Source organism: Camellia sinensis, chromosome 5 (genome assembly GCF_055761805.1).
Source record: "Camellia sinensis isolate YWXY chromosome 5, ASM5576180v1, whole genome shotgun sequence".
NCBI classification, from domain to species: Eukaryota; Viridiplantae; Streptophyta; class Magnoliopsida; order Ericales; family Theaceae; genus Camellia; species Camellia sinensis.
The window spans coordinates 100,544,878-100,558,714 of NC_138965.1; the positions used below are offsets into that span (position 1 = coordinate 100,544,878).

The 13,837-nt window shown below is 38.3% G+C and overlaps 1 protein-coding gene and 1 long non-coding RNA gene across 14 annotated transcripts in view; one reads left to right on the forward strand and one right to left on the reverse strand.

The window, feature by feature from the left end:
• Positions 1–13,837, reverse strand: part of ALG12 (homolog of asparagine-linked glycosylation 12) — a 40,203-nt gene that overhangs the window by 15,609 nt on the left and 10,757 nt on the right. For all 13 annotated transcript variants that reach the window (XR_014329891.1, XR_014329896.1, XR_014329893.1 and 10 more), the window contains exon 9: positions 1,098–1,169. Coding sequence is in view for 4 of the 13 variants with exons in the window: in XM_082869394.1 (XP_082725520.1) it covers positions 1,098–1,169 (72 nt within the window). In the remaining 9 variants the exon portion in view is untranslated. The remainder of the gene's footprint in view (positions 1–1,097; positions 1,170–13,837) is intronic.
• Positions 10,576–10,873, forward strand: LOC145790756 (uncharacterized). The gene is made up of 2 exons (XR_014329897.1): positions 10,576–10,636; positions 10,679–10,873. It is a non-coding gene; the product is annotated as an uncharacterized LOC145790756 (long non-coding RNA).

Below are 13,837 nucleotides of genomic sequence, written 5' to 3' on the forward strand. Positions count from 1 at the left end.
GCCCGCACCCGATACTTGTACCCGAGTCCATGTAACATAACTTAACATTGGTTTGGATAATATTTTGTCATTTCTCATTATGGAAAACATGTTTAAAAATATTTTAAGTACCATTTTTCTACTCTGATAAACAAGGCCATGCCACAGCATCTAAGTTTTAAAAGGCTTTATTGAGGCTCGACTCGATGCTCGCCTCGCCTCAAGGCTAAGGTAAAACGTATCAAGGCTTTGATTTTTAGGCTTTACTCCCCAAAGGCTTACGCATAACAGCTTGAGACATGCGCCTCAGGTGCACGCCTTGTATGCCTTTTGCGCATAAGCACATGAGAAGTACTCATATGAAGAGGTTGCCTTGGGCTTTTGTTAAACTTAGTCTAGTAGATTGTTTAAACACAAAAAAAGCAAAAAATAAAAAAGAACCCCATTTTGCAACTATATTCTAAAAGAAAAAATAAAGGAAATGACCAATAAAAAAAAACACAGTCAATTCTCAAGTGAGAAGCTCAATCACTAAAACTAAGAATATCAATTTCACTTTCAATGAAGGCAAATTTCATTTTTTGCAGTGAAATGCGTAATGGCTCAAGAAGAAAAATATTTACACCTTTATATTTATTTATTTTTACTATTTTAAAATATTTAATTTATTCACTAAATATTAATATTTGAAATTTGAAATTCAAAATGCTTACACCTCGACACCCTAAGGCTTATGCCTCGCCTCATGAGGGGTAAAACGACTCAAGTAATGCATTTGCCTTTAAAAACTCAGTATTGCCAATTATTGTGGTAATATTTCTAAAGCATTAGTTATGTCTTGAAAAAAATTTTTACAAGTACAGTCTCTAGCTTCTTTTCACACAATATACATTGAATTAATAAAACAAAATCAATGTTCAGTGGAGTAACATATGAGTAAAAAATATTGTCAAAAACAAAAAATGTCCACCTCCCAGTTGTAGGAATTTCATAGGATACATTAATGTAAATGCATCAACATGCAGAATATGTTTCAATAAAAATAAATAAATAAATAAAATAAAAATAAAAAGGCAAGAAAAAATAAAAACAATAAAGCAAACACCCACACAACGTACCAGCAAGAGCTCTAGGCCCAGAAGACAAAGCAGTAATAGTATGTCGCACCTAAAGATGATTGTAGCGAAAATCTGACCACCAAAACACAGAAAGCCATTAGAGAACTTCAACAAAGCAACAAGAAGATGGTAATTATACAGTTTACATGGTATTCCTATAAAACATAAAATCATTCTACTTATAAAGGGAAAAAAATAAAATAAAATAAAATTCAATAGGGGATCTCCAATACTAAGTATGATTGTTTTCTTTTTCTTTTTTTTATTATAACTAAGGTAAATTTATAAATTAAACTTCATCCCAACTAGAATGAATGACTAGGCAGTCACGTAGCTCTCCCGTCTCCTCATATATACAACACCAATTGAAAAGAGAATGACCCCTCTTCCTCAAATTACCAAGATCCCAAGTTTACAAATTCCTTTCCAAAGGAAGCAAGTGGTTAAGAATTCCACCATATACGTAATGGTTTTGGCGGTTACCGCCACCCGTTACGGCCGCTTTTGCAGTGTGATTGAGATTCACAGGTGTGTCGGCCGGCTATCGTAGCGGTCGCAACGGTGCCGTAACAGCCGTAACGGCTTGTTACGCACCGTTACGTAACGGTTCCAAACTGTTTCTTTCGAAAAAACACACAAAAAAAAGCTAAAAATGGAGGAAGAGGGATAGAGAGAAGAGGTAAGATAAAGAGAGAAAATGAAGGAGCAAGAGATAGAGAGAGAGAAGAAGGAAGATGAAGAACATGTTATTGATTTGTTGAAGTTGTAAGACCTATACTATTCTATTCAACTGCTATCACTAAACCATTTTGTTCGTGTGTTTATCTATATATTGTTTGAAAATAATAATAATAAGTGTGGTCATTATTTATTTGACTTGGTTAAAATATGTATATATATATTTAGGCTCTTATTTATTCTCTTACTTTTGTCATTGTTTATTTTATATATAATAATTAGTGATTGATTTTTTGTATAATATAAAGTCATTAATTATTAAAATAAAATGTAAAAAACTCAATTTATAGTGATTTAAAAAAATGAAATATATTGGATCATACTTAAAAATTTACAAAAATTGATCAATATTTATTTTTAACCCAATAAATATGATCATGGAAAAAAAATATGAGTATCGGTAAGTTTTTTTCAAATTGTGCGAAAAATAAAAAAATTCACGGTTCCAGTTACCGCAACCGTTACACTATAGCCTTTACACCCCGCAACCGCAATCGCGTCACCGCCACTCTTACGGTGACCACAACCGCTTTTCAGAACCTTGACTACAATTGTTGTGATTGTTCATTTATTAATTCTGTATAGTATATAGAATCATTCAACAAACTTAGATGCAGGTAGAATTAAAGAGATCATTTGCTTATTGATTGAGAATAACTCTAGATTTACAACAAAATATCAGGTTTTTTCTTTTTTTTTGGGGGGGGGGGGGGGGTGGTGACAAAAGATTAGAGTGGAGCTTAAGGAATTCACTGGACGAAGGAGGCCAAGGCATGCAAATTAGACTGCACTCAACCCCAGGTTAACCATATGGGTTAAAAGCAAGAAGGAACATTGACAACTAGGTTTAGCAATATGACAAGTTGTAGATTAAAAAACAAATCACCAAAAGATCCGACCCGGACCCACCCAACCTGACAATACTACGGACGGTTTCACCAAACACTCAGTCAGCTGCGGTTTTATTTCATAAAAAAATTTCAAATTTCGGTCGGATATCAGGCTAAGTAGAACAAAATCAACCTAACCCAAACCGACCGAATTATGTATATGCATATATTTTTATACTTCAATAGTTGTGTCAGCTTTGTTTACCTAGATATTTTAAACGAGCAAGACTCGGCTCATTATCCCAATTTTAATTCTTTTCTTTTCAAGGCAAATATATGTTCCCAATGCACAATAAATAAACTGACCCTTTCGATCAATAAATAAAAAGTAAATAAATGGCCATTCCCAAGTAAGAGATTTGACTGCTCACCCACTCTTTTGTCTCCCCACTCCTCAATCCTTACGTTTCTCTTTCTCTCTTAAAACTTCTCATCTTCCTCTCACCCAATTTTATCTCCATTTCTCTCTCTTTATATCTGTTTCACACCCTTTCCATCAATAAATTAAATATTAAAATAAAAAATAAAAATAAAAATAAAAACCTTTCCAAGTTAGAGATTTGACCACTCACCAACTCTTTTGTCTCCTCAATCCTCACGTTTCTCTCTCTCCATCTCTCCCTCAAACCTTTCTTCTTTCTCTCATACTCTCATCTCTCTTTCTCTCTTTATATCTCTGTCTCTCTCACTGCTTTTCATCTCTCTTTTTCTGTCAAACTTTCATTTCCCTCTTCACCCACACTCTTATCGATCTCTATCTTCCTCGCTCCCTCCCTCTTGTCTCAATAGCTTATTTTTCTCTCTTATATCATATTTATATCTCACAATTTGCACTCTCTCAATACTCCTTCACTTCCCTCACGATTGGACTGGCACTTCTCACTCTGAAATCATGACGGCAACCTAAGATTGTGGCAAAGGGAGGCAATGGTGCAAGAGCATGGCGGTGAAACCCTCAGATCTTCATCATCCTTTGAAAATTCTCTCTTCTTAGATACCCTCTGGTTTGAAATCTATTGTTCAAGCTTGATTATATCACCGACCAAAATCCAACCGTAGTTTCTATCACCCGAATCGAACGGTTTTGAACAATGATTCGGTCAACATCGGATGAATTTTTTTCCAAATAGAAGTTGGTTCGGGTGACGGTGAGCAGCAAAACCGAGCTGATCCAACCCGTGAACAACCCTATTGTAGATGCAAACACAATTGGTAGACTATTAATCATCTCCTCATTCATTGCCAAGTTTCTAAGAAACCGTGGGAGCTAATTTTAGCTCTTTTTGCAATGCAGTGGGTATTTCCTAGAAGTGCTAGGGATCTCCTTCATAGTTCAAATTTGGAAAGGCAGAAGAGTAGGGAAGAGGAGGATGAAAGCCTGGGTTTTGGCTTCTTTGTTTGTGATGTGGATCATTTGGAGTGATAGGAATAGGATATCAGTTGAAGGTGTGGAAGTGCCTATTTCTAAGCTGAAAAGCAATTTTTGTACTATATTGTATAGTTGGGTGTTGGAGTCGGTGTATCCCTCTATAAAGCAATTTTTGGATTTTGTTGAGTTAGTCAAGTGTCAAGGTGTACAGTTTTTTTCTTTGGTTTTTTTCTTAGTGCTTGTATATGGTGACTTAGAAAATATGAGGAAGAAGAACTCCAAAAATATGAGGAAGAAGGAATATATTTCAATTATATTCAAAAACTTCTTATCTTACAAGACCAAATGACACTCCTTATATAGGAGATATTACAAACATCATGATAACCCATTATATGCCACTTACATATTATGTATTACCACTATCTACCACTATCATATTATATACATGCCACTATCTTCCACCAACACCACTATCATATTCTATACATGCCACTATCTTTCACCAACACCACTATCATATTCTATACATGCCACTATCTTCCACCAACACCACTATCATATTCTATACATTAACACAAATTTCCAGCACTCCCCCTCAAGCTGGTTTGAAGATATCTTCCATAGCCAGCTTGCTAGTCAGCTTATCAAATTGCTTCTTGTGTAGTCCCTTCGTTAGCACATCAGCTAATTGTTCACCTGTTGGAAGGTAGGTCATACAGATTATGCCAGCATTGATTTTCTCCTTGATGAAATGTTTATCCACTTCTATATGTTTTGTGCGATCATGTAGAACTGGATTATGAGCTATAGATATAGCTGCTTTGTTGTCACAATAGACCTTCATAGGTGTCGGGTGAGAAAGCTTTAATTCTTCAAGAATTCTTTTAATCCACATTACTTCACAGATTCCATGGGCAACAGCTCTGAACTCTGCTTCTGCACTACTTCTAGCTACCACATTCTGTTTTTTACTCCGCCATGTAACTAGGTTCCCACCTACAAAGGAGCAGTATCCGGATGTTGATCTCCTGTCTGTAACACTTCCTGCCCAGTCTGCCTGCATCTGTGTATACTTCAACTTGAAGATGTCCATGTTTCTTGAACAGTAAGCCTCTCCCTGGAGTTCCTTTCAAATATCTTAAGATCTTATAAACAGCCTCAAAGTGCTCTGCCCCTGGTGAGTGCATGAACTGACTTACCATGCTGACTGCAAAGGCAATATCAGGTCGCGTATGAGACAAGTAAATCAATTTCCCTACAAGTCGCTGATATTGTTCCCTCTCTTTGACTTCTTCAGCCTTAGCAGCTTGTAACTTCAAGTTAGGCTCGATCGGAGTCTCCACCATCTTACAACCAAGCATACCTATTTCTCCAAGGAGATCAAGAACATATTTTCTCTGATTAACGAATATACCTTCCTTGGATCTTGCAAATTCCATTCCGAGGAAATACTTGAGGGCTCCCAGATCCTTAATGTGAAATTCTTTTGCGAGTTTCTCTTTGAGGGCTGCTAACTCTGCTTCATCATTACCAGTTAAAATGATGTCATCAACATAAACAATCAAAATTGCAATTTTACTGTCTTTTGAATGTTTATAAAATATTGTGTGATCTGCTTGACTCTGCGAGAAGCCACAACTGATAACTGCCTTCCCAAAGCGTTCAAACCACGCTCTTGGTGATTGTTTGAGTCCGTATAATGACTTGTTCAATCTGCATACTCTGTCGCTTCCAAGTCTCTGCTCAAATCCCGGCGGTAGGCTCATGAACACCTCCTCTTCAAGATCACCATTGAGAAATGCATTTTTAATGTCAAGTTGATGTAGAGGCCAATCTGAATTTACTGCAAGAGATAACAGTACTCTGATGGAATTTATTTTAGCAACAGGAGCAAACGTCTCCTGATAGTCGATCCCATAAGTTTGAGTGAAGCCTTTAGCCACCAGTCTCGCCTTGTATCTCTCAACGCTTCCATCTGCGTTACATTTTATCGTAAACACCCATTTACACCCAACTATTTTCTTGTCTTTGGGTAGATCAACTATCTCCCAAGTACCACTTCTCCTTAAAGCATTCATCTCCTCCATGACTGCTAATTTCCAATTCGGATCATCCAATGCTTCATGTATATTCCTTGGAACAAACAAGTGTGAAATCCTAGATGTGAAAGCTCTATGGTTTTTAGACAGTCTTTGATAGGAGAGGTAATTTGCAATAGGATGTTTAACGCAATTTCGGACACCTTTCCTAATTGCTATAGGAACATCAAGGTCGAAAATAGAAGGAATAGGATTACCTAAAATTTCGATGCCAGAACTCGGGTGGACATTCGGGTCATTAGGATGGACATTCGGGTCATTATTCCTTAGATGAAATCGCTTCCTAGTATAAACCTGAAGCTCAGAATTTAGATCATTTTGTAGTACTTCTCCCCCTAAACAAGAATCTTCTTGACTAGGCACCATAGAACTTGGTTCTCCTAAGTGATCATTATCAGACAGATGTGGTTTTTGTGTAGGATAAATGACATTGGGGAGCGGGATAGAAATATCCCAAAAATGGTCTTTTACTCCACTTGTCCCCCCCTGAAGAGAAGTGTTGGGGAAATAGGATTTTGTTTCCACAAATGACACATCCATACTCACATGAAATTTCTTGGTTTGAGGATCGAAACACTTATACCCCTTTTTGTTTGAGGAATAACCCAAAAAAACACATTTTATAGCACGGGAGTCAAGTTTTGAACGAAATTGACTGGGAACATGAACATAGGCAGTACATCCAAAAACTTTGGCGGGTAAATCAGAAAACAACCTCGTGTCAGGAAAAAAAGTTTTAAGACAATCAAAAGGTGTTTTGTATGTTAACACCTTTGTAGGCATCCTGTTTATCAAATAAGAGGCTGTTAAAATTGCTTCACCCCATAAATATTTAGGAACATGCATGTAAAACATTATAGCACGTGCTACTTCAAGTAAATGTTTATTTTTTCGTTCTGCAATGCCATTTTGTTGAGGGGTATCCCGACATGTAGATTGATGAAAAATCCCATTTTTTTCCAAAAACTCACCCAACTGCTCATTGAAATATTCTGTTCCATTATCAGAATGTAAAATACCAATTTTGGTTTGAAATTGGTTTTCAATCATATTGTAAAAATTTGTGAATAAGTTTTTCACGTCAGATTTTTTATTCATCAAATAAATCCAACATAAGCGGGTATGGTCATCAATAAATGTAACAAACCATCTTTTACCAGAAAGAGTAGTGATTTTAGAAGGGCCCCAAACATCACTATGAATCAAATAAAAAGGTTTGGAAGCCTGGTAAGGTTTTGGCAAATAAGTAGAGCGCTGAAATTTTGCAAAAATGCAACTCTCACAATGAAAAGAAGAACAATCAATCCCTTTAAATAATTCTGGAAATAAATGTTTCAGATAAAGAAAACTAGGATGTCCTAGCCTATAGTGCCATAGCATTATTTTTTCTCGAACAGAGATTGAACTAGTACTATTAAAGCTCTGAGCTTTTTTATTACTAACAGGTACTTCATCAAAGTAGTAAAGACCTTCAAGCATCCTAGCACGCCCAATCATCATCCCCGAGTTCTGGTCCTGAAATTCACAATGGGATTCAAAAAATGTAACACGACAATTAGAATCCTTAGATAGTTTACTGACAGACAAAAGGTTACAGGCTAAGTTGGGGACGTGAAGAACAGCATTGAGATTAATTTTCTCAGTTAGTTTAATAAATCCTTTTCCTGCAATAGGTGAAAAACTACCATCGGCTATTCTGATTTTGTCATGACCAGAACAAGGGAAATAGGTACTAAATAAATGGGAAAAACTAGTCATGTGATCGGAGGCACCGGAATCTATGATCCACGGAGAGAAGTTTAGGCAAGAGAAGGCTTTAGGATTTCTACCTGTTTGCGCCAACAAAACACTAGGAGTACCGGATGAGGAGTTGGATTTTATCAGCTTTAAGAGTTGATTAATCTGCTCTTTGTTGAAGGGACCTGAATCGGCTTCATTAGCGGTAGGAAAGCCACGATTCTTCTCTCCTTGTTTGCTGCTTTTCCAGTTGACAGGTTTGCCATGGATCTTCCAACACGTTTCGCGTGTATGGCGAGGCTTGTTGCAAAAATCACACCAGACCCGTGGCTTATCATCAAACCTGCGCTGGTAATTTGCAGCCTTGTTGGCCGCAGCATCGCTAATTAAGGCAGAAATTTCAATTGATTCACCAGTACCTTTTTTCTTAAGCATGACGCTCCTTCGGCTCTCTTCCCTTCTGACTTCGGCAAATACTTCGCCAATGGATGGGAGAGGAGGTCTGCCAATAATTCTTCCTCGCACTTCATCGAACTCAATGTTGAGGCCGGCAAGAAACTTGTAAATACGGCTGTCTTCCACAGTTTTCTTGTGGTGGTTGCAGTCGTCAACCGATTTCCATTCGTATGTGTTGAAGATGTCAAGATCCTGCCACAACCTTTTCAACGAATTGAAATATTTGGTGACGGAATCATCTCCTTGATGAATCTCTCCCAACTTCAAAGTTAATTCGAAAACTTGAGATTGATTTCCTAGGTCAGAATACATCTGACTAACATTATCCCACAACTCTTGTGCAGTAGTATAGCACATGTAATTAGAGCTTATATCCTCCTCCATGGAATTGACCAACCATGTCATAACCATGGAGTTTTCAGCGTCCCAACTGTCGAACAGCGGATCATTAACAGCAGGAGCCTTCTTGTCACCAGTGATGAAACCGATCTTTCCTTGCCCACGGATATACATCCGGACAGATTGTGACCAGCGGAGAAAATTATCACCATTTAGGCGGATGGTGGTGATTTGGATAGAGTGAGAGTTGGACGTTTTCACCGGAATGGCAGCGGCAGGGATTGAAGTGGTTTCGGACATGACTTCCGACATGGCTATGACGGTTTTAGGGCTGCTGTGTTTTTGGTTGCTTTGATACCAACTTAGAAAATATGAGGAAGAAGAACTCCAAAAATATGAGGAAGAAGGAATATATTTCAATTATATTCAAAAACTTCTTATCTTACAAGACCAAATGACACTCCTTATATAGGAGATATTACAAACATCATGATAACCCATTATATGCCACTTACATATTATGTATTACCACTATCTACCACTATCATATTATATACATGCCACTATCTTCCACCAACACCACTATCATATTCTATACATGCCACTATCTTCCACCAACACCACTATCATATTCTATACATTAACACAAATTTCCAGCATGGTGTCATCTCTTTTCATGCATTTTCTCTTAAGAAATCATTTAAAAAGTACATCTAGTTTAGTTCCCATTAGGTAAGGGTCTAGATGGGGTAAATTAGATAGAGACATAACATCTAGCATACTTTGCAAAAAGTGGTTGCCTTTAGGTTCGAACCCACAACCTCAAAGTTAGTAGGCCCATTTTTAACCAATGGCCCCCTAGTCAAAAGAAAAGGGAAAAAAGTGCTATAATGTTAGCTTCCATGTTAAGATGATTGAAGAGCTTCATGAGAGCATATTTCAGGCAAAGAGTAAATTCAAATGTCACTGTTAGAACAGCAATTGTTCTCAAGGAAATTAATACTCTGAAAAGAAGGCATAAGGAGTTAGAGTTAGGCCAAGTTTGGGAAGACTAAATAAGTGTACTTTTTGTCTTTTTGGACTAAAAAATTGAGGTTAAAAATATGGATGTTTGGGTTAACTTTTTGACTTTTTATTGGAAAATGTGTAATAAAAAATTGTAAAAATTGATTTGTAGGGAAAAATTTGAATTGGGAGTTGTGCAGCCGTAATTGTTGACTTTTGGTGAATAGTGTTAACTTTTTAACTTTTTGAGTAACTTTTTGACTTTTTGACTTTTTTGGAACATCCCAAACTTGGCCTTAGTCATTATTCTTCAAAAAACGAGCTCCTAAGGTACACAAAAGTTCGGAAATAAAAATGCAAACAACATTAGGGATGGCTTTCGGAAGTTAAACAGTAGCTTTTTTGAAAGATCTAAATGGGTAGCTAGCTCAGACAGGGTTACAAAGATGGAACAAAATATCCATTGCTTACAAAGATTAACAAACAAACAATTTGTAGAAAATTTTTTGGCACAAAATTACATTTCCATACTGTGAACAGCAACACAAAGAGCACCACAAAGAGCACAACCTCTGAGCTGAAAGAAGTAAAATCAGGGAGCTCATATTCAATGTAGGGTACAGCTGATTATGTCCATGATCCATCAATCTAGAAGTGATCCAGAAACACAATTTGTAGTACTCCAACCAAAAGAAACTGTAAGTTTAGCTGCTTGTGAAATTTTCCACAACCATAGAAAAATATATGTAAGAAATAATGTATAGAGAAAGAGAGAGAATAAATTGTATGTATTATTATTGATTGATATATTGATTGGTTTATTGATACATATTACAATGATTCATGATTCCTATATATAGAAGAGGGTGAGTGTGTAGTAGGTAAGAAGTAGGTGAAGTGGAGGTGGTAGTGGTGTAGTGGGTTAGGTTTAGTGGAGTAGGTGAGGTGGTAGTGGTGTAGTGGGTTAGGTTTAGTGGAGTAGGTTTAAGTGGGTGTAGTGGGTTAGGTTTAGTGGAGTAGGTTTAAGTGGGTGAAGTAGGTGATAAATTTTAACAGCCCCCCGCAAACTCAAGGGGGATAGGAACTAGCCAACTTGAGTTTGGAGAGAGTTACAAAACAAGAAAAGACATAAAAATAAAAGAGGATAAGAGACACTGTATGGTCGTGTCAGACCATTGGTGAAGACACTGGATGGTGGTGTCATAACGTTGTAGAGGACACTGTATGGGGGTGTCATAACCATGTAGAGGACACTGTATGGTGGTGTCATAACGGTGTAGAGGACACTGGATGGCGGTGTCAGACCGATGTAGAAGACAGTTTATGGGGTCATGTCGGACCGTTGTAGAAGACAGTTTATGGGGTCATGTCGGACCGTTGTAGCAGACAATGTGGTGACAGTTGTTGTGACAGTTTACGGAGTCTTGCTGGACCCTTGTAGAAACTAACCGGAATCAATGTCGGGACAGTTTACAGAGTCTTGTCGGACCCTTGTAGAAACTAACCGGAATCAATGTCGGGACAGTTTACAGAGTCTTGTCGGACCCTTGTAGAAACTAACTGGAATCTATGTCGGGACAGTTTACAGAGTCTTGTCGGACCCTTGTAGAAACTAACCGGAATCTATGTCGGGACAGTTTACAGAGTCTTGTCGGACCCATAAAGGAGCTAACCGGAATCAATGTCGGGACAGTTTACAGAGTCTTGTCGGACCCCTGAAAAGTCGCACCCTCAAAAGGGGTGCCCAATCTTTCAAAAGGCGTGCCATCAAAAGGCGTGCCCAATCCATAAAAAGGCGTGCCATCAAAAGGCGTGCCCAATTCATCAAAAGACGAGCCATCAAAAGGCGCGCCAGACACGCGGCGATGCACGTGATCGACAGTGCGCGTGTCGGCCTCTTCGTCATGTTCTATATAAATCAATGCGGAGGCTGAGAGAACATGTGGAAATCAAACCAGTCTGAAACCTCTGAAAATCCTTTGAAAAAACTCTTCCGTTTCTGAGAAAGAGATTCTGGAACACTCTGTTGCCATTTTGTAACCAACCCTTCTCTGAAACACTCAGCAACCCATAACATGGCCTCGTCTTCCCGTTCAGCTACCCAGAATATGGCCTCTTCGTCCCGTGGTCTGCTTACGCTCTTTCCAGAACTGAACGAGTCCACAAGAGAAATAACTGGTGCGGTGGCCAGTGAACCTCAACCAAACACCTCTGGTTTTGCTCCATTGAACTTTCCGATGCGGTCGGTGGAGCAAAAAATGGCGGTGCAAACTGATATTGAGGCCAATCAGTATACTCTGAAGTCATGTGTGGAAACCATGACGGCGGTCACAAATTTGTCGAACCGGCTGCAGAGTAGGACAAATGAGGTGCAGCATTTAAACGCCCAACTGGCTCTGCTCCAACGCATGTATAAGGATGCGCGAGCAGAGATAAGTGTGCTAAAGGCGGAAAACAAGGAGCTGAAGCGGAAGGCCAGTTTTATGTTCCGATTTGGAGGGCCGCCATATGCTGCAGTGGAGGAGCAGGGAGTAGTGATCAGGCCCAGTGGAGTGGGAAACACGGAGGCAACACCGGCAAGGGCCGCCCAAGACGGTGGCAAGAAGAAAAGACCGGCGGAATAGGCGAGAAGAAAAATCCCACTGTTCCGATTTGTGTTGGTTGTGTTTTGTTTTGTTTTGTGTTTTTTTATTTTTATTTATTTTTATTTTTTTTTTATGGTGTAAAATGCTGATCGGGGTTGATCCCCGGCATGAAGAAATGACAAGTTTGTAAAATGTTTTTTTTTTTTTTTTTTTTTTTTTTTTTTTTTTTTGGGAGTGTTTTGTTTAAAAAATAAAAATAAAATGAAAGAAAACAAGGGAGAAGGAAAATAGATAAAAAATATTTATAGATGGATTATATGAAAAACATCAGTGCGATTGTTTCAAAATAAAGTGGGGTATTTAAAAAAGAGGAAAAGTGACTTGGAAAAAATAAATAAAAATAAGTGATTTTTGAAATCAAATGGAGGAGAGAGAAGGACAAACCCATGTGATAAAGTGGAGAGAGAGTCGGTGAGTGGGGTGCAAAAGGTGAAGGAGAAATGATGGATTGAAAATGGTTTGGGTCAAAAGTGGACACTGTTAGTGGGGAACATGAGTGCATTGATTATTTGATATAATAATAATAATAATAAAAATAAAAAGTTAGAACAGTTGGAGAGAATGAGTGGAGTATGGTAAGGGTTTCATCCAAAGCCAAAATTCCTGCAGTGAATCACTTCGCAAATCCTAGCATGAGCTTTTTCTCTTTCCAGGCTTATTCATGAATTTCCTGGTGATTTCAAGAGCCTCTGGTGGCATTGTGGCAGAGAACACCCCAACCTGGATTTTTGGGTGGCAGCAACTGAAAAATATCATAGATCTGATTTTTAAAAACCTCGTGACAGCATTTCATCAGCTTCATCCAAGACAAACATTTTGATGTAAACAGGGCGAAGTGATTGTCTCCGCAACATGTCAAACACACGACCAGGAGTACCAACAACAACATGAACCCCACTAGAGAGAATGCGCTGATCTTCGCGCACACTAGTCCCTCCAACACAAGCATGAACCTTCACACTTTGCTGGGCAAGTTCAAGAGTGGGTGGAAGAATCAAAGCTTGGCACTCAACCAAGCTATAATCTAGCTGCTGCAGAATTCCAGAGCAGAATGTTGCAGTGTTTCCAGTTCCAGACTGTCTCGTCATATGAGGTGAAGAATTCTTCTCCATCAGCCTCACACATGACTACAGTTGCACAAATCTTTGTTGATTTTATCAGCGGAATAGGTTGAGGTCCGGCAGGCGGCTAAGGTGAAGTTGCCGCCCGCCGGGGAAGCGAAAATACTAGGTTTTAAACCAGCTCTGATACCATGTAAGAAATAATGTATAGAGAAAGAGAGAGAATAAATTGTATGTATTATTATTGATTGATATATTGATTGGTTTATTGATACATATTACAATGATTCATGATTCCTATATATAGAAGAGGGTGAGTGTGTAGTAGGTAAGAAGTAGGTGAAGTGGAGGTGGTAGTGGTGTAGTGGGTTAGGTTTAGTGGAGTAGGTTTAAGTGGG